Source organism: Octopus sinensis, linkage group LG28 (assembly GCF_006345805.1).
Source record: "Octopus sinensis linkage group LG28, ASM634580v1, whole genome shotgun sequence".
In the NCBI taxonomy this organism is placed as follows: Eukaryota; Metazoa; Mollusca; class Cephalopoda; order Octopoda; family Octopodidae; genus Octopus; species Octopus sinensis.
The window spans coordinates 9,832,830-9,853,589 of NC_043024.1; the positions used below are offsets into that span (position 1 = coordinate 9,832,830).

At 41.4% G+C, this 20,760-nt stretch overlaps 1 protein-coding gene and 1 pseudogene across 1 annotated transcript in view; both read left to right on the forward strand.

The window, feature by feature from the left end:
- Nucleotides 1-4,017: 4,017 nt before the first annotated feature.
- Nucleotides 4,018-20,760, forward strand: part of LOC115225660 (rho GTPase-activating protein 1) — a 113,443-nt gene continuing 96,700 nt past the window's right edge. Inside the window, exons 1-3 of the mRNA XM_036514513.1 lie at nucleotides 4,018-4,539; nucleotides 4,715-5,337; nucleotides 13,112-13,206. Of these exons, the coding sequence (XP_036370406.1) occupies nucleotides 13,149-13,206 (58 nt within the window). The 5' untranslated portion in view covers nucleotides 4,018-4,539; nucleotides 4,715-5,337; nucleotides 13,112-13,148. The remainder of the gene's footprint in view (nucleotides 4,540-4,714; nucleotides 5,338-13,111; nucleotides 13,207-20,760) is intronic.
- LOC115225922 lies at nucleotides 12,263-12,378 on the forward strand (annotated as a pseudogene).

Here is a 20,760-nt window from a genome sequence, read left to right on the forward strand (position 1 = left end):
AGGATGGCCGTGGACTTGAATCAGTTTCCTTCTATCAAATCCACTCACAGGGCTTTGGTTTCTGCCTAGGGCTATTGTCGAAAACACGGGCCATGCTGGAGCACCGTCTTTAAAAATTTTAGTCAACGGAATCGACCGTTGTAGTTCTGTTTTGTTCAAAACCTGGTATTTATTCTATAAGTCTCTTTCGATGAACTGCTAAGTCACAGCAGCACGCTGTGGGATTGAACCTGAAGCCCCGTGGACAGGAAATAAACTTCTTACCAACCAGCCATGCCTGCACCTACTCTTTTAGTTGTTTCAGTCATTTGACTGCGGCCATGCTGGAGCACCGCCTTTAGTCGAGCAAATCGACCCCGGGACTTATTCTTTTGTAAGCCCAGTACTTATTCTATCGGTCTCTTTTGCCGAACCGCTAAGTTACGGGGACGTAAACACACCAGCATCGGTTGTCAAGCAATGCTAGCGGGACAACACAGACACACAAATATATACACACACACATATATATATATATACATATATACATATATACGACAGGCTTCTTTCAGTTTCCGTCTACCAAATCCACTCACAAGGCATTGGTCGGCCCGGGGCTATAGCAGAAGACACTTGCCCAAGGTGCCACGCAGTGGGACTGAACCCGCAACCATGTGGTTGGTTAGCAAGCTACTTACCTACCACACAGCCACTCCTGCACCTAATTAAAATTTTTCTGTTTCTACCAACAGACACAGAAAAGACATTTCCATTTAATAAATTTTTCTCTTTTAAATCCAAGTGGGGTAGTCTCCCTTGTGGTTATTACCTCGGCTGCAGTAACTTCCCCTGTATAGTAGTCCTATATCTCTGCTAGTTACTCGTGAGTACCAACATTAGGAGGCACAATGGCCCAGTGGTTAGGGCACCGGACTCGCGGTCGGAGGATCGTGGTTTCGATTCCCAGACCGGGCGTTGTGTGTGTTTATTGAGCGAAAAGACCTAAAGCTCCACGAGGCTCTGGCAGGGGGTGGTGGCGACCTCTCTTGTACTCTTTTGCCCCAACTTACTCTCACTCTTTCTTCCTGTTTCTTGTCCTCCCCGACTTCCTACGCAACCGCTGAGCCTGGATGCGCATTCATCCATCCGTCGATGCTCTCGTGTCGGGGGTTGACCTGCTTTCTGTCTTCTGCGGGTCTTACGAATAGCAAAGGACCACGTTTCAGACTTCTAGGACGAAGATCGCTTCACTCAGCAGGAACAGCAACAGTACCAACATCAATTAGAACCCAGCACATCATCATCATCGTTTAACGTCCGCTTTCCATGCTAGCATGGGTTGGACGATTTGACTGAGGACTGGCGAACCAGATGGCTGCACCAGGCTCCAGTCTGATCTGGCAGTGTTTCTACAGCTGGATGCCCTTCCTAACGCCAACCACTCCGAGAGTGTAGTGGGTAATTTTACGTGCTACCGGCACGAGGGCCAGTTCAAATTCCGCCGAGGTCGACTTTGCCTTTCATCCTTTCGTACCAATTAGTACCAGTTACGCACTGGGGTTGATGTAATCGACCTAATCCGTTTGTCTGTCCTTGTTTGTCCTCTCTGTGTTTAGTCCCTTGTGGGTAGTAAAGAAACAGGTACTGGCAACGGCCACGCTCAAAATGGTGTTTTTTACATGCCACCTGCAGAGCAGTCAGTCCAGCAGCACTGGCAATGACCTCGCTCGAATATTTTGTTCACGTGCCACCAGCACAAGTGCCAGTAAGGCGACGCTGGTAACGATTACGCTCAAATGGTGCTTTTTACGTGCCACGAGCACGGAAGCCAGTCAGCTGCTGAGACAGTGATTCCACTTGGATGGAGCTGTTAGCGCTCCACTGGCACGGGTGCCAGTCATCAAATTTGGTTCAATTTTGGACCTAGCATAAAGCTGTCTCCTTCTCCACTGGAGCCCCACGCAGTTGAAAGTGGATCTTAGTCTTTGAAAGCTACATGGCAACCTTTATAGTTCTGGTGCCACAAAAAAAAAAAAACATGTACCCCATTACACAGTACAATTCAAATAAAGACAACGAAGGATTTGAGAGTGTTCTTTAATCCTGCAGATGGTAAGACAACCTCACTGGTGTTGGTGCTACGACAATCTGTATGTACCCAGTTACTCTCTGTAAAGTGATTGGTGTTAGGGGGGACATCCAGCTGCCGAAACTATGCCAAAACAGATATAGGAACTCAAGGCATTCCTTGGACTGATCAAATCTTGTGAAGTCCTCCAACCTATGACAGCAAGGAAGACGGACATTAATCACACACACACACACACACACACACACACAATTTTATTTAATTTGCTTTTCGCGGGAAGGAAAGTTTCTATCGAAGATGCGTATCGCCTTCAACTTCGAAACGCAGAGTAGATGAAACCATGGCGGCTGAAGAAGGGGAATTTTCCTTGTGTTAATTGTCCTGTACTCTATCTTTTCGTTGTTTAAGAAAAATGTCCAGTTCCTTGGTTTTGTGTTTATGTTTTCGTTTCTCATTGTGTTCGACGTTTTTTGGTGTCCTGTACCCATACATGCATGTATATATACGTGTAGAGGTAGGTACGTACATATATGTATGTATATATGCATATGTTTTATTTTATTATATATATATATATATATATATATATATATATATATATATATACGACGGGCTTCTTTCAGTTTCCATCTACCAAATCCACTCACAAGGCATCGGTTGTCAAGCAATGCTAGGGGGACAAACACAGACACAGAAACACATACATATACATACATATATACGACGGGTTTCATTTAGTTTCCGTCTACCAAATCCACTCACAAGGCTTTGGTCGGCTCATAGCTATAGTAGAAGACACTTGCCCAAGGTGCCACGCAGTGGGACTGAACCCGGAACCATGTTGTTGGGAAGCAAACGTGTTACCATAGATCTGAGAAGGGCATCAAGCGGTAGAATCCAGGCCAGTGTGGTCAGTGGATTACGAGGCAATCCTTGGATCCGTCACATCCTATCAGTTCGTCCAACCTCTCTCTGCCAGCGTGGAAGAAGCGCGTTTGGAGGATTATATCGCCTTATCTATCTCTATCGATCGATCAACACTCCTACACACACACACACATCCTGCCGTTTTCCCCACTCACTATTTCAGGAAGGATCGCAGGTCAAGAGTCCTTTGGCACCTCCTCTATAGGATCCAATCATAAGCAACCATCATTGCATTTCCCTACACACATACACACACGTGTATGTATATATAGATGTGTATATGTGTGTGTGCTTGCATGCGTGCTTGTAGTCTAACCCATGCCAGCACAGAAAATGGACGTTAAATTATCAGTATATATATAAATATCAGTACATAAGTACGTGTGTACGAGCAGGAACGTATGTATGTATGTATGTATGTATGTATGTATGTATGTATGTATGTATGTATGTATGTATGTATGTATGTATGTATGTATGCATGTATGTATGTATATATGTCTGTCTGTCTGTCTGTATGTATGTATGTATGAATGCATGTATGCATGTATGTACGTATGTATGTATGTATGCACGAATGTATGTATATATGTATGTATGTATGCACGTGTGCATGTATGTATGTATGCACGTGCGCATGTATGTATGTATGTATGTATGTATGTATGTATGAATGTATGTATGTATGTATGTATGTACGTATGTATGTATGTATATATGTATGTATGCATATATATGTATATATGTATGTATGTATGTGTGTATGCATATATATGTATATATGTATGTATGTATGTATGTATGTATGTATGTATGTATGTACGTACGTATATATGTATGTCTGTATGTATGTACGTACGTATATATGTATGTCTGTATGCATGTACGTGTGTGTATGTACGTACGTATGTATGTATGTGTGTGTAGTGAGTGTGTATACAAAGAAATTGACAAAGGGAGAAAGAGAGAGAGAAACAGTGTGTGATTATGGCAAGCAAGCAAGTGACGTAGAGCGCAGCAATCGTTGACAAGCTACACACAGGCGTGGTTGATAGCTGAACACAGAGAGATCTGAGTGGTTTAGTAATTAACAACCTTTTCCATAACACACAGACACACACACACACCACGCACACTATCTGGGCCTCCTCTGTTTCAAATAAACAAAGCACCACAAATTCTCCTCGACTCCACCTCAAGGAACACTAAATTATTTCCTTTTTAATTAATTTTATTAACTGACATGTCATTTGCACCTAATTAAGTCACTTAATTGGACTGTCATAGTGCTTTTACTATATATATTTTTTCGTTTTAGTATACCCCTCTCTCTTTGCTTAACCATTAATTCCTGTTCTAACTTTCGTTTCAACCCATGGAGCTCCTGATAACAATAAACACTCATATATCTCCTGAATGTAGTAAAAATTTACAGCTATAGACAGACAGTCCATTTAACCTACATTTATATTTATATATACACACACATAATACACTCGTCTTGTTTATCGACACACTGGATACAAAACAAGCCAAGCCAGGGAGTGGAGTTTTCTTTCTGCATACGTGGTCATCGAGCAGTTTAGAAATAGCAGCTAAAAACCAACCACATGTGTGTCGAGCCACACAATTAAATTCAAACACTGACAGGACCCCCATCGGATAATTTGGGATAATTTGACCCTTTGTAAATACTACACCAGAAAAAAACAAGCCAAGCCAGGGAGTGGAGTTTTCTTCTGCATACGTGGTCATCGAGCATTTTAGAAATAGCAGCCAAAAACCAACCACATGTGTGTCGAACCACACAATTAAATTCAAGCACTTTGCTGGACCCCCATCGGATAATTTGAGATAATTTGACCCTTTGTAAATTCGACACCAGAAAATAAAAAACGAAAAAAAGTCACATGCAGATACATGCAAAAGAATAAATAAAAATACAGTGGTGGAGGTCACGGCTGGGATGCTATTTGACCCCAGATCTGCTTTCAAACAGTGACTGGACCCCCATCGGATAATTTGAGATAATTTGACCCTTTTTAAATACTACACCAGAAAATTAAAAAATATATATTAAAAGTCACATGCAGATACATGCAAAAGAATAAATAAAAAATATAGTGGTGGAGGTCACGGCTGGGATGCTATTTGACCCCAGATCTGCTTGATCTGGGCCACTAACCTCGGTGCTATACTACCACAGCAGCTACTACCACCACTGCCACCACGACCACAACACGCACATTGGATTATATTTTGGTTTTGTACCAGAGACAAGAGATGGCAGTCTATAGATTGTTCCCGCTTCCGTCTTTATAAATCTTCTACACCCAACCATAGTAAGTCTATATAATATATATACACTCATAATATATATATGCATACATACATACGCGTGTAATACATACATAATACAGATATGCAGTATATATTACATAATATATATATATATATATATATATATATAATACTATATATTTGTGTATATATATATATATATATATATATATATATTTGCATGTATATATATATATATTATTTGCATGTATATATATATATATATTTGCATGTTTATATATCTATATATATTTGCATGTATATATTTATATATTTGCATGTATATATATTTATATATATATATGCATGTATATATATATATATATATATATATATTTAGAATAATATATATATATGAATTTATATATATATATATATATATATATTATATATATATATAACTATTATGTATGTATCTGGTGTGTGTTAAGATATTGTCTGTCTGTTTGCATATATATTCGTATACACTGTTTTCTGTCTATATAATACGTTAGACATCACCATGTATAGTAAAATATATTCATATACATACACATTTTTTATATACACACACACACACACACACCCAAGACACGTGCATGAATGTAGATACGAGTGAACATCATTATGCATGTATATATATATATATATATACGTGTGCACGCATGTATATATATATACACGTACAGACACACACACATATATATATTTATACACCCAGAGAAAGAAGGTATTATGCAGATAGCATTTCATCTGTAATTACATAATTATATGTGTGTATGCATGTGTATATATAAACCTTATATATCCTTGTGTGTGTGTATAAAACTTGCGTTGGGGGCTGCACCCATACACATTCATGTGCACACATATATATAGACTCATATATACATACATGCATATACACACATTCCTTCTGCTCCTTTTCATCCACCCCTGTCAACGTATTTAACGTTGGGTATATAACTCTGTAATGTCATATATATATATATATACATATATATACATATATATATTTACATATATACATATATTTATATACATATACATATATATATACCTATACATATATATATACCTATACATATATATATATATACCTATACATATATATATATATACCTATACCTATATATATATACATATACCTATATATATATATATATACACATATACCTATATATATATATATATATACACGCATTGCAAATTTGTAATGTTATTATATAAATATACAACGTTTTATACACACGTTGCGCTATGACACTTGAGGTTGCTAACGATGTATATTTCATTATGAAGGTTTTTTAACTGGTTGAGGGGAGGGTCTTTGGTCCCCTTTCAAAGCAACCACGAATTTCATTCATTGCTGCCATAATCACCACCGACACCACCACCACCACATAACCATCGCCCTCCTCCTCATCATCATCATCAACTATACAAAACGATTTTGAAGCATATTTATTGATCATCAATGTGGCAGTGTGCGTGTGGTTCTGTGTATGTATATGTGTGGTTATATGCGAGAGAGAGAGAGAGAGAGAAAGGAAGAAAGAGAAATTATGTGAAGCATTCAAAATTTCCACCACCAACCAACCAGCCCCTCCTACATTGCTACTACTTCTTATATTTCTAATAATAATTGTTGGCACCAGATCTGCAGAATTTTTTTAAAGGCAGGTGGTTCGTCTGTTCCATCGACCCAGGTCTTCAACGTGTACTTTATTTTATTATAGACCTATAAAAGCATGAACGGCAAAGTCGACCTCGGCGACATTTGAACTCAGGAATATAGAGAGATAGATAGATAGGAATATAGATAGATAGATAGATAGAGATAGATAGATAGATACATACATACATACATACATACATACATACATACATACATACATACATCATACATACATACATACATACATACATACATAGAAAGAGATAGGTAGATAGATAGGTAGATAGAAATATAGATAGATAGGTAGATAGACAGACAAACAGACGGACGAAAATGGGATCTTTTCGGTTTGAACGGCAGTTTTTAAAAATAATTTCCACTTAACTAAACACTTTTAAACTTCGTAAACTGGTAGAATGTGTTTATAAAACATCTTTTTCTCTTGGCTTTATTGAGAAAATTCTATAGTTTGTAAGATATTTGTGTTTTTTTCTTCAATTTCTGCAATTTCAACCAATCAATGACGTCTATTGAGGTGAAAACATTCTATAAAAGCATGAACGGCAAAGTCGACCTCGGCGACATTTGAACTCGGAATGTATAAAAGACGGACGAAATCTGGGATCTTTTCGGTTTGAACGGCAGTTTTTATTAAAAAATAATTTCCACGTAACTAAACACTTTTAAACTTCGTATACTGGTAGAATGTGCTCATAAAACATCTTTTTCTCTTGGCTTTATTGAGAATATTCTATTGTTTGTAAGATATTTGTTGTTGTTTTTTTCTTCAATTTCTGCAATTTCAACCAATCAATGACGTCTATTGAGGTAAAAAAAAACATTCTGTGCCTTATGAATATGCCCCTCGTTTAAGAAACAGATTGGGTTTATTTACATTTGCGAAGAAAAAAAGATACCCTTCCCTCCACCCCTAACCCTAAAACAGATTGAAATGCAATAGATTGATACTAGGGTCGTAATTATGGGTGACAATTTCATATGACACTGCTAGAAAAAACTGCCGTTCAAACCGAAAAGATCCCGAAAATGCCTCTGAGCCTTTTTGTACGACAGTCAAACGATTCTATCAATACGTTTGCCACAAGGGCGTCTGACGAGGGGAACGTTACGAAACAGTTTGCAGTTAAGTTTTAGAGGAGTGACTGTGTGGTAAGTAGCTTGCTAACCAACCACATGGTTCTGGGTTCAGTCCCACTGCGTGGCACCTTGGGCAAGTGTCTTCTACTATAGCCTTGGGCCGACCAAAGCCTTGTGAGTGGATTTGGTAGATGGAAACTGAAAGAAGCCCGTCTTATATATGTATATAGGTGTAGGAGTGACTGTGTGGTAAGTAGCTTGCTAACCAACCACATGGTTCTGGGTTCAGTTCCACTGTGTGGCACCTTGGGCAAGTGTCTTCTACTATAGCCTTGGGCCGACCAAAGCCTTGTGAGTGGATTTGGTAGATGGAAACTGAAAGAAGCCCGTCGTATATATGTATATAGGTGTAGGAGTGGCTGTGTGGTAAGTAGCTTGCTAACCAACCACATGGTTCTGGGTTCAGTCCCACTGCGTGGCACCTTGGGCAAGTGTCTTCTACTATAGCCTTGGGCCAACCAAAGCCTTGTGAGTGGATTTGGTAGATGGAAACTGAAAGAAGCCCGTCGTATATATGTATATAGGTGTAGGAGTGACTGTGTGGTAAGTAGCTTGCTAACCAACCACATGGTTCTGGGTTCAGTCCCACTGCGTGGCACCTTGGGCAAGTGTCTTCTACTATAGCCTTGGGCCGACCAAAGCCTTGTGAGTGGATTTGGTAGATGGAAACTGAAAGAAGCCCGTCGTATATATGTATATAGGTGTAGGAGTGACTGTGTGGTAAGTAGCTTGCTAACCAACCACATGGTTCTGGGTTCAGTTCCACTGTGTGGCACCTTGGGCAAGTGTCTTCTACTATAGCCTTGGGCCGACCAAAGCCTTGTGAGTGGATTTGGTAGACGGAAACTGAAAGAAGCCTGTCGTATATATGTATATATATATATGTGTGTGTGTGTGTGTGTGTGTGTTTGTGTGTCTGTGTTTGTCCCCCTAGCATTGCTTGACAACCGATGCTGGTGTGTTTACGTCCCCATAACTTAGCGGTTCGGCTAAAGAGACCGATAGAATAAGTACTAGGCTTACAAAGAATAAATCCTGGTGATCGATTTGGTCGACTAAAGGCGGTGCTCCAGCATGGTCACAGTCAAAATGACTGAAACAAGTAAAAGAATAAAAGAATTTTTAAAAAGTGAGTGTGGGAGGGAGAAGTAGGAGGAAAGATGAATTCTGTTATTTTTTTTTACTTGTTTCAGTTATTAGATTGCGACCAAGCTGGGGCACCGCCTTGGAGAATTTTTAGTCAAATGGATCGACCCCAGCACTAATAATTTTTTGTAAAGCCTGGTATTTATTCTATTGGGGGCTCTTTTGCCGAATCGCTAAGTTACCGGGACGTAAACACACCAACACAGGTTGTCAAGCGGTGGCGTGGGGTGTGTGTGGATAAACACAGACACAAAGACACAAACACGCACACACATGGCGGGCTTCTTTCAGTTTCCGTCTACCAAATCCATTCACAAGGCTTTGGTCGGTCTAGGGCTATAATAGAAGACACTTGCCCAAGGTGCCATGCAGTGGGATTGACCCCAGAGCCATGTGGTTGGGAAGCAAGCTTCATATCACACGACTACACTTGCACCTATATTTTGGCGGCGAGTGGCAGAAACGTTAGCACGCTGGGCGAAATGCGTAGTCGTATTTCATCTGTCGTTACGTTCCGAGTTCAAATTCCACCGAGGTCGACTTAGCCTTCATCCTTCAGGTCGAGAAAATAAGATAACCAGTAAGTACGCACTGGGGTCGATGTAATCGACTTAATCGTTTGTGTGTCCTTGTTTGTCCCCTCTGTGTTTAGCCCCTTGTGGGTAGTAAAGAAATAGGTATTCGTCTGTCGTATTACGTTTGAGTTCAAATTCCGCCGAGGTCGACTTAGCCTTTCATCCTTCGGGGGTCGATAAATTAAGTACCAGTTACGCACTGGGATCGATGTAATCGACTTAATCCGTTTGTTGTCCTTGTTTGTCTTCTCTGTTTAGCCCCTTGTGGGTAGTAAGTAAAGAAATATATATTTGGACAGTATATAAACGGTATACTAAATTCGTGAACAGAAGGTTGCTATTGTTCTTCTGATACAAGGGAACCTCTCATCAGGACTAGATTTATAACCCTTACAGGTCATTGCTGCAGCTTAAGGCCGAAAAGAGAAAGATCAGGCCGAAAATGTCGCTAGAAGCTAGGATCACCAAGCATAGATTGACATATTTTGGGCATATTATGAGAAAATCCCTGGAGAAGGACATCATGCTCGGAATGGTCAGTGGCAAGAGAGGAAGAGGCCGACCAATGGAGAAGTTCTTAAGCAGTCAGGCCGAAAAATGTCGCTAGAAGCTAGGATCACCAGCGTAGATTGGCATATTTTGGTCATATTATGCGGAGAAAATCCTTGGAGAAGGACATTCATGCTCGGAATGGTCAGTGGCAAGAGAGGAAGGGGCCGGCCAAGAACCCGCTGGCTTGACACCATCAAGAGTAATACCGGAATTGGACATATGTCTTCTCCCATAGCCTCGGGCCGACCAAAGCCTTGTGAGTGGATTTGGTAGACGGAAACTGAAAGAAGCCCGTCGTATATATGTATGTATGTATGTATGTATGTATGTATGTATATATATATATATATTTATATAATATATATATTATATACAAACACACACACACACCACAGGTGCAGGAGTGGCTGTGTGGTAAGTACCTTGCTTCCCAACCACATGGTTCCGGGTTCAGTCCCACTGCGTGGCACCTTGTCCGAGTGTATTCTACTATAGCATCGGGCCAACCAAAGCCTTGTCAGAGGATTTGGTAGACGGAAACTGAAAGAAGCCCATTGTTATATAATATACATATGTGTTTGTGTGTTTGTGTTTGTCCTCCTAGCATTGCTTGACAACCGATGCTGGGTGTGTTACGTCCCTGTAACTTAGGGTTCGGCAAAAGAGACGATAAAATAAGTACTAGGCTTACAAAGAATAGTCCTGGGGGTCGATTTGCTCGACTAAAGGCGGTGTCCCAGCATGGCCGCAGTCAAAATGACTGAAACAAGTAAAAGAGTATATATATATATGGCTGTGTGGTAAGTAGCTTGCTTACCAACCCCATGGTTCTGGGTTCAGTCCCACTGTGTGGCGCCTTGGGCAAGTGTCTTCTACTATAGCCTCGGGCTGACCAAAGACTTGTGAATGGATTTGGTTGACGGAAACTGAAAGAAGACCGTCATATATATATATATATATATATAGGTATGTGTGTGTGTTTGTTTGTCTCCCCAACATCGCTTGACAACCAATGCTGGTGTGTTTACGTCCCAGAACTTAGCAGTTCGGCAAAAAAGACCGATAAGATAAGTACTAGGCTTACAAAAAGAATAAGTCCCGGGGTCGATTTGCTCGACTAAAGGCAGTGCTTCAGCATGGCCACAGTCAAATGACTGAAACAAGTAAAAGAGAGAAAGAGAGGGAGTTTGTAAGATATTTGTTGTGTTTTTTCTTCAATTTCTGCAATTTCAACCAATCAATGACGTCTATTGAGGTAAAAAACATTCTGTGCCGTATGAATATGTCCCTCATTTAAGAAACAGATTGGGTTTATGTACAGTTGTGAAGAAAAAAAGATACCCTTCCCCGCACCCCTAACTCTAACCCTAGCCCTAAAACAGATTGAAAAGAGACCGATAGAATAAGTACTAGGCTTACAAAGAATAAGTCCTGCGGTCGATTTGCTAGACTAAAAAGGCGGTGCTCCAGCATGGCCGCAGTCAAATGCCTGAAACAAGTAAAAGAGAAAAGAGAACACACACACACACATGCTAATGTAACACTTTCCCTCTCTCTCTCTCTCTCTCTCTCTCTGTGTCTATTAAGACAATACCACACCTTGAAATATCTGACCCAATTACCTTCCCCTGCCGCTCCCCGCCACTTCCTCCCAAGCTGGGAGTTCCTTCCTGGTCGACTGGTATCACTTTCAGGGGACCCTGACACATATGGGGCCCTCCTCTTTTCTCCTCCTACCTTAATCTCACAACTCCCACCACTACCCACTCCTACCCCTACCTTCATTCCTAAAAGTATTACACAAGAATTATTTTTCTACTGCTACTACTACTACTACTACTGTGCCATGGCCAATAAGGTAAATCCGAGGCATGGTTATTGCTAGTTGAAAACTACTACTACTACTACTAATAATAATAATAATTATTATTATTATTGTTATTATTATTATTAATCATTTATTATTATTATTATTATTATTATTATTATCCTTTCTGCTGGAAGCACAAAGTTTCAGATTTTGGGAAAGGGATTAAGTGGATTATATCAACCCCAGTGCGTAACTGGTACTTATTTAATCGACCCCGAAAGGATGAAAGGCAAAGCGGACCTCGGTGGAATTTGAACTCAGAACGTAACGGCAGACGAAATACCTATTTCTTTATTACCCACAAGGGGCTAAACACAGAGAGGACAAACAAGGACAGACAAACAGATTAAGCTGATTATATCGACCCCAGTGCGTAACTGGTACTTATTTAATCGACCCCGAAAGGATGAAAGGTAAAGTCGACCTCGGCGGAATTTGAACTCAGAACGTAACGGCAGACAAAATACCTATTTCTATTTCTTTACTACCCACAAGGGGCTAAACACAGAGGGAACAAACGGATTAAGTCGATTATATCGATCCCAGTGCGTAACTGGTACTTATTTAATTGACCCCGAAAGATGAAAGGCAAAGTCAACCTCGGCGGAATTTGAACTCAGAACATAACGACAGACAAAATACCGCTAAGCATTTCGCCCGGCGTGCTAACGATTCTGCCAGCTCGCCGCCTTAGTAGTAGTAGTAGTAGTAGTAGTACTAGTAGTAATAATAATAATAATTTGTTGTTTCTTTCTCTTCCACTACCACCACCACCGCTGCTGCTACTACCACCCATACCTCCAATTGCTGTCCATTAGAACCAGTGTGAAAGGGAGAAATACAAAACCAGCAACAATGTCTTTGTCAGACCCGGCGCCATCATCAAACCCCAAGAATTACCAGAAAGCCGATGGTGAGTCCTTTGTCTTGAAATACTTTTAACCATCATTGTCTGTTTGTCTTCTCTCTCTCTCTCCCTTTCTCTCTATCTCTCTCTCTCTCTATCCATCTATCTATCTCTCCCTTTCTCTCTCTCTCTCTCTCTCTCTCTATCCATCTATCTCTCTCTCCCTTTCTCTCTCTATCTATCTATCTATCTCTCCCTTTCTCTCTCTTTCTATCTATCTCTCTCTCCTCTCTCTGTCTCTTCTTTCTCTCCCTCTCTCCCTTTCTCTCTCTTTCTATCTATCTCTCTCTCTCTCCCTGTCCGCTTTTCTGTCTCTTTCATTCTCTGTCTATCTCTCTCTCTCTATATATATATATATCTATCTATCTATCTATCTCTCCCTTTCTCTCTCTCTCTCTCTCTCTCTCTATCCATCTATCTCTCTCTCCCTTTCTCTCTCTATCTATCTATCTATCTCTCCCTTTCTCTCTCTTTCTATCTATCTCTCTCTCCTCTCTCTGTCTCTTCTTTCTCTCCCTCTCTCCCTTTCTCTCTCTTTCTATCTATCTCTCTCTCTCTCCCTGTCCGCTTTTCTGTCTCTTTCATTCTCTGTCTATCTCTCTCTCTCTATATATATATATATCTATCTATCTATCTATCTCTCCCTTTCTCTCTCTTCTATCTATCTCTCGATCCTTCTCTCTCTGTCTCTTCTTTCTCTCCCTCTCCCTTTCTCTTCTTTCTATCTATCTCTCGCTCTCCCTGTCCGCTTTTCTGTCTCTTTCATTCTCTGTCTATCTCCTCTCTCTCTCTAATATATATAGATATATTATCTATATCTATCTATCTCTCCCTTTCTCTGTCTCTCTCTCCGTCTGCCTTTCTATCTGTTTCATTCTCTGTTTGTCTTTCTCTCCTCCCCCTTTTCTCTCTTATATGTATATATACATATGATGATTTCAGTCCTTGGACAGCAGCCATGCTACAGCATCCCCTTTAGGGAGTTTTACTGATTGCTCATATTATATCGATACCCGTTTGTCGAAGTGCTATGTTACAGGACATAAATGGATACAGCCTATACAACGATATGTATGCTTCATCAGTTCATCACAAAACCGCTCCTCCAACTCCACCATGCACAAACGTTTACACAAACACACACATACTATCCCTCTATCATACACACACACACACAACAGCACACACACATACACACACACAACAGCACACACAACCACACACACACACACTCACAAACACACACACTCACACACAACCACACACACACACACACAGCAGCACACACACACACACACACATCACACACACACACCCACAACAGCACACACACACACCCACACACACAACAGCACACACACATACACACACACACACAACAGCACACACACTCACACACAACCACACACACACACACACAACCACACACACACACAACCACACACACACACACACACAGCAGCACACACACACACACACATCACACACACACACCCACAACAGCACACACACAAACAAAACACAACATCACACACACACACCCAAACAGCACACACACACACCCACACACACAACAGCACACCACATACACACACACACACAACAGCACACACACTCACACACAACACAACACACACACAACCACACCACACACACAACACACACACACACAACCACACACACACACAACCACACACACACAACACAAATCATACACACACACCACAACAGCACACACACACAAAAATCCACACGCACACACCCACAACAGCACAACACACACACACCACACAACAGCACACACACCACCCACAACAGCACACACACACACCCACACACACAACAGCACACACACACACACACAACAGCACACACACACGCAACAGCACACACACACAACAGCACACCCACACACACAACAGCACACACACACACAACAGCACACAACAGCACACACACAACAGCACACACACACACTCACACACATACACCCACACACACACAACACACACACCCACACACACACACACACACCCACACACACACACACACACCTACATTTCCGCACACAACATATTCACATGCAGGACCTTACACCTGTGTGGCGGATCTCAACTTGTAATCCGAATATGACCACTTCTTTGAAAGTTTCTTGGATGTCACCATGGAAATCCACAAACACAGGATAACTGCCAGCTTTGGGCTTGCCGGTCAGTTTCAGGATCAAGCCAGCTTTACTCAGACCACTTTTTCTTGACCCTTCCCAATTCGCGCCTGAGCAGTGACTTGAACTCAGAACACAGCAATGAACGAAATGTCCCTAAGGATTTTGCCTGGCATGAATAATTCTGCCCCTAAAATAAGAGATTAGTGCTGTGGGTCAGTGACATCCTCATCATCATCGTTTAACGTCCGCTTCCCATGCTAGCATGGGTTGGACGATTTTGACTGAGGGCCGGCGAACCAGATGGCTCCACAAGGCCACAATCTTGATCTGGCAGAGTTTCTACAGCTGGATGCCCTTCCTAACGCCAACGACTCCGAGAGTGTAGTGGTTGCTTTTTTACGTGCCACTGGCTCAGGCGCCAGTCAGGCGGTACTGGCAATGACCTCACTCGAATCTTTTTTACACGTGCCAGTGAAGCGATGTTGGTAACAATCACGCTCGAATGGTGCCCTTTTATGTGCCACCGGCATGGGGGCCAGTCAGGCGGTCGGTACTGGCAACAACCTCGCTGGAATCTTTTTTACACGTGCCACCAGCACAGGTGCCAGTGAAGGGTCATTGGTAACGATCACGCTCGAATGATGCCCTTTTATGTGCCACGGGTACGGAAGCCAGTTGGCAGCTCTGGCAACGATCACGTCTGGATTAGCACCCTACTAGCACGGGCACAAGTGCCAGTAAGGCGACACTGGTAACGATCATACTCGAATGGTGCTCTTTTATGTGCCACTGGCACGGAAGCCGGTTAGCCGCTCTGTCAATGATACCTAGAAATGTGATGAAATCCATATAATCTCAATATCATGCGTGAAACAAATACTCTTTTACAGTGTGACGTTTCTTTTGTAGCTCAGTATATATATATATATATATATAAAACACCTTGATCAATGTGACCGACCAGGCTATCAGATGTTGCTACACATTGCTGGTCACAATGCGCTTCGCATTGTTTTAGCCTTCAAATGACACCACCCTGCTGGCTAAGCAAGAAGGCCAACAGAAGAAAGAATGAGAAAAAGTTAAAGAGAATATTAGAAGTATATATATAAATTAGAAAAAACCCCACCTTTTATCAATTCAAAATGAGCATCTAGAAAATTACATATAATAGATGGTGTAATTTAATTGTTCACTTTGAATTGATAAAAGGTGGGGTTTTTTCTAATTTTTATATATATATATATTATATTGTGTGAAATTTGATTTACTTTTTCTAAATTGAATTTTTCCCTGTAAGTTAGGATTAATATTCCCACAAATAATTATTATATATATATATATATATTTGTGGTGTCCTGTACTCACGTATATATATATTTATATATGCATGTATATATACATGTAGATGTAGGTACGTACATATATGTATGTATGTATGCATATATTTTATTTATTAAATTATTATATATATATATACATATATACTTATTATATTATGTTAAACTTTTTAATACTTTTTGATAGTTTAAAAAAAAATAATAATTAATTAAAAAATTAAAAGTTTAAAAATTATAAGAATATAAAAATTTATAAATATAAGCATAAATTTTAAATTTTAAATTTGATATTTTATTTATTTTGTATATTATATAAATTATATTTATTTTTATGTTTTTCACTGTTTGATTTGCCTAATCATGGTTTTATCTCTAATTTAATTTATATTTAAATACATATATATATATATAGTATGTGACCTCGGCTGTATCACTAGCGATTTTTTTTCTCTGTCTTCCCTTCTCGGGATCTTTCCTTCTCCTATGTTTCCGACGAAGAGCTCCGCTCGAAACGTTAAACCCTCCTTCTTCCCTTCTTTCCTGAGCATCCAATAATACTTTATTTGTTCCACGTCCTCGCATTGTTGTCTTTTTGTTTTCTTGTTTGGATTAACTATCAAACCAAAATCAAACCAAAATCAAAATAGATGAACATCAATGGAATTTGTATCTTTGTGGTACCAGTGCCGGTGGCACATAAGAAAACCATCCGAACGTGGCCGTAGCCAGTACCGCATCGACTGGCCTCCGTGCTGTTGGCACGTAACAAATACTATCCGATCGTGGCCGTTCGCCAGCCTCGTCTGACACCTGTGTCGGTGGCACATAAAAAACACCATCCGAGCATGGCCGTCTGCCAGCCTCGTCTGGCACCTGTGTCGGTGGCACATAAAAAAACCACCATCCAAGCGTGGCCGTCTGCCAGCCTCGTCTGGCACCTGTGTCGGTGGCACATAAAAAAAAACACATCAAGCGTGGCCGTCTGCCAGCCTCGTCTGGCACCTGTGTCGGTGGCACATAAAAAACACCATCCAAGCGTGGCCGTCTGCCAGCCTCGTCTGGCACCTGTGTGGTGGAACATAAAATCACCCACTACACTCTCGGAGTGGTTGGCGTAGGAAGGGCATCAGCTGTAGAAACACGGCCAGATCTGACTGACCTGGTGCAGCCTTCGGGCTCCCCAGACCCCAGTTGAACCGTCCAACCCATGCTAGCATGGAAAGCAGACGTTAAACAATGATGATGATGATATATATATATATATGTATTATGTATATTATATATATATATATATATATATATATATATATATATATATATATATACACCACATATATATAAGAATACCTAAACATGTGTGTACATGTGTATGTGTATAGTACAAAACACTTCACGATTTCTGTATGAGAGGTCAGTTGGTGTGGATATATTATATCATAAAAACTATTATTCAATTCGCTTAGATTGAAGTGTTTTCTGTGTCAGTGCGTGGTGTGTATTGTCACCACGCCTTCTGTCGCCTCTTTATTGACAGGTAACTTATTAAACAAGATTCAACGCTTTCATAGATTAACAACTATAAACTCAGAAGCATGATTTACCTGTGTCTGTCGTTAGACTGTGGCCATGCTGGGGCAACGCCTTCAAGAATTATTTAGTTGGATGAATTGACCCAAGTATCTCTCTCTTTTTATTTAGTCTTTTACTCTTTTACTTGTTTCAGTCGTTTGACTGCGGCCATGCTGGAGCACCGCCTTTAGTCGAGCAAATCGACCCCAGGACTTATTCTTTGTAAGCCTAGTACTTATTCTATCGGTCTCTTTTGCTGAACCGCTAAGTTACGGGGACGCAAACACACCAGCATCGGTTGTCAAGCGATGTTTGGGGGACAAACACAGACACAAACATATACACACACACACATACACACACATACATATATATACATATATACGACGGGCTTCTTTCACTTTCCGTCTACCAAATCCACTCACAAGGCTTTAGTCGACCTGAGGCTATAGTAGAGGACACTTGCCCAAGGTGCCACCTAGTGGAACTGAACCCGGAACCATGTGGTTGGTAAGCAAGCTACTTACCACACAGCCACTCCTACACCTATTTATCTGTTTCAAAAAAAATTTTTTTGTTGTTTTTTTTTAAAGGTTGGCACTTATTCTATTGGTCTCCTTTGCCGTACTGCTAAGTCGTGGGGATGTAAACTCATAAATAAAACCAACACTGGTTGTCAAGTGGTGGTGGTCAAACACGGACACAAAGCCGTACACATCATCATCATTATCATCATGCATCTGTTTTCCATGCTGGCATGGGTTGGACAGTTTGTTGCCATGGAGCTGTCCAGACTCCAATTGTCTGTCTTGGCATGGTTTCTATGGCTGGATGCCCTTCCTAACGCCAACCACTCCGAGAGTGTAGTGGGTGCTTTTACGCGCCATCGGCACGAGGGCACGAGGTGCACGAGGTGGTACTGGCAACAGCCACGCCCAAATGGTGCTTTTTATGTGCCACCTGCACTGGCAACGACCTCGCTCGAATGTTTCATATGCCACCAGCACAAGTGCTAGTAAGGCGACGCAGGTAACAATCATGCTCGAATGGTGTGCTTAAACGTGCCATCGGCACGAAGGCCAGCTTGTTGCTCTGGCAACGATCTCGCTCGTATGGTACTCTTAGCGCTCCACTAGCAACGGATGCCAGTCACCGAGTTTGGTTTTGACAAGGGGAAGAAAAAGGTGGAGACTTTCAGGCAAGGAATTTTTATGTATAAATATATCGATATTTATATTAATAGATCCAACTTACACAGGGCACAAATGACAGAGAAATTTAAAGGGGTAGAAGAAAGGTGTTATAAGTCTAACAGCTGTTTCTAGGGTTGGCGATCCATAGTAATGTTGGTAGATTTAGTTCATCACAGTACAGGCCATACGGATGCATTTAACATTGGATGAGACGAGCTTCCGTCATCAAGGAAGACCCAGGAAGATGTGGGACAAAGTGGTGAGAAAGGATCTTCAGACGCTGGGCCTCGCTGAGGAAATGGCAAGGGACCGGGAGTTGTAACGGTTTGCAATAGTCGAGAAGATGTGTCGAGCTGACTAAAATCACTGCCGTCCAGACTTAGAGGCACATCCTTTGCAAGTGCCAGTGCCACGTAAGATCTTCTCTCCCTTATCGATGGAGGCTTGTCTCATCCAATGTTAATTGCATCCATACAGCTCATATTGTGATGAAATAAATCTACCAACATTATTATATATCAGCAAGCCCCCAGAAACAGCTGTCGGAATTGTAATACCTGTCTTCCACCCCTGTAAATTTCCTTGTTGTTTGTACTCTGTGTAAGTTGGATCTGTTAATATAATATCTCTATATTTACACTTAGATATTCATTAACTGAGTCTCCACCTTTCACTTTCTCTCGTTTTGCATGTATATACATATATACATATTTTGTATTTCATCCTATGACTGGCACCCGGCAGTTGCCAGAACCGCTGGACTGACTCCTGTGCAGGTGGCAAGTGGAGAAACACCATTTCGACCCTGTGATTGAGGAGATCCATTGAGTCAAGTACACCAACATCAAAATCAATGGAAACTGCAGTTGTGATCCCTGAGACGGTGGCACGTAAAAAAGCACCATCTGAACGTGGCCAATGCCAGCGCCGCCTTGACTGGTTTCCGTGCCGGTGGCACGTAAAAAGCACCAATCCGATCGTGGCCATTGCCAGCCTCGCCTGGCACCTGTGCCGGTGGCATGTAAAATGCACCATCTGAACGTGGCCAATGCCAGCGCCGCCTAGACTGGCTTCCGTGCCAGTGGCACATAAAATGCACCAATCCGATCGTGGCTGTTGCCAGCCTCGCCTGGCACCTGTGCCGGTGGCACGTAAAAGGCACCCACTACACTCATGGAGTGGTTGGCATTAGGAAGGGCATCCAGCTGTAGAAACACTGCCAGATCAGACTGGAGCCTGGTGCAGCCTTCTGGCTTCCCAGATCCCCGGTCGAACCATCCAACCCATGCTA